The following is a 784-nucleotide window of genomic DNA, read 5'->3' as shown; positions in this document are numbered from 1 at the left end:
GTGCGCCCCAGGGAAGAGCTACTACGGCCGTGGGCCGATACAGCTCTCCCACAACTACAACTACGGGCCGGCAGGCCGGGCCATTGGGGTCGATCTGCTGCGCAACCCAGACCTGGTTGCCACGGACCCGACGGTGTCGTTTAAGACAGCGATGTGGTTTTGGATGACGGCACAGGCGCCAAAGCCGTCGAGCCATGCTGTGATCACGGGCCAGTGGAGCCCATCAGGGACGGACCGGGCTGCAGGGCGGGTGCCCGGGTTTGGCGTGATCACCAACATAGTTAACGGCGGGATCGAGTGCGGGCATGGGCAGGACAGCCGAGTCGCCGATCGGATAGGATTTTACAAGCGCTACTGTGACATCCTCGGTGTTGGCTATGGTGACAACCTCGACTGCTACAATCAGAGGCCCTTTGCTTAACTAATTAGTTATATTTATATATAACCCCTCCAAACAAAATACAATAAGAGCATCCTCTCTCATCTAGATGTTGGAAGTTGTAACTATGGTTACATCTCATAAGGAACTCAATAAAAGCATCCGGTATAGATGCTTTGTATTGAGAGGGTGTTTGGTTGAGAAGTCCTATGACTTTTTCTAGTCCCAGGGACTAATCAAAAAAGACTCTCTAGTAGAGTCTTTTTCTAGTCCCTGTAGAAAAAGTCCCTCCTGTTTGGTTCCTAGGGACTTTTTCTAGTCTCTGGGACTAAAAAGTCCCTGAACCAAACACCCCCTGAGTTTTACCAAAAATATTGGCTCTTGCTTCGAGATGAACACTAAATG

At 50.5% G+C, this 784-nt stretch overlaps 1 protein-coding gene across 1 annotated transcript; it reads left to right on the top strand.

The window, feature by feature from the left end:
* Positions 1–4: 4 nt before the first annotated feature.
* On the top strand, positions 5–563 carry LOC125530955 (basic endochitinase C-like; the record flags this gene model as incomplete). Its single annotated transcript, XM_048695365.1, has 1 exon — positions 5–563. A coding segment is annotated over one exon (417 nt), but the record flags the coding sequence as incomplete, so codon positions are not given.
* Between the last annotated feature and the right edge of the window lie 221 nt (positions 564–784).

This window comes from Triticum urartu, unplaced genomic scaffold (genome assembly GCF_003073215.2).
Source record: "Triticum urartu cultivar G1812 unplaced genomic scaffold, Tu2.1 TuUngrouped_contig_6681, whole genome shotgun sequence".
NCBI lineage: Eukaryota > Viridiplantae > Streptophyta > Magnoliopsida > Poales > Poaceae > Triticum > Triticum urartu.
Note: the sequence above shows the minus strand (reverse complement) of the source record. Positions and strands in the feature narration are given on the sequence as shown.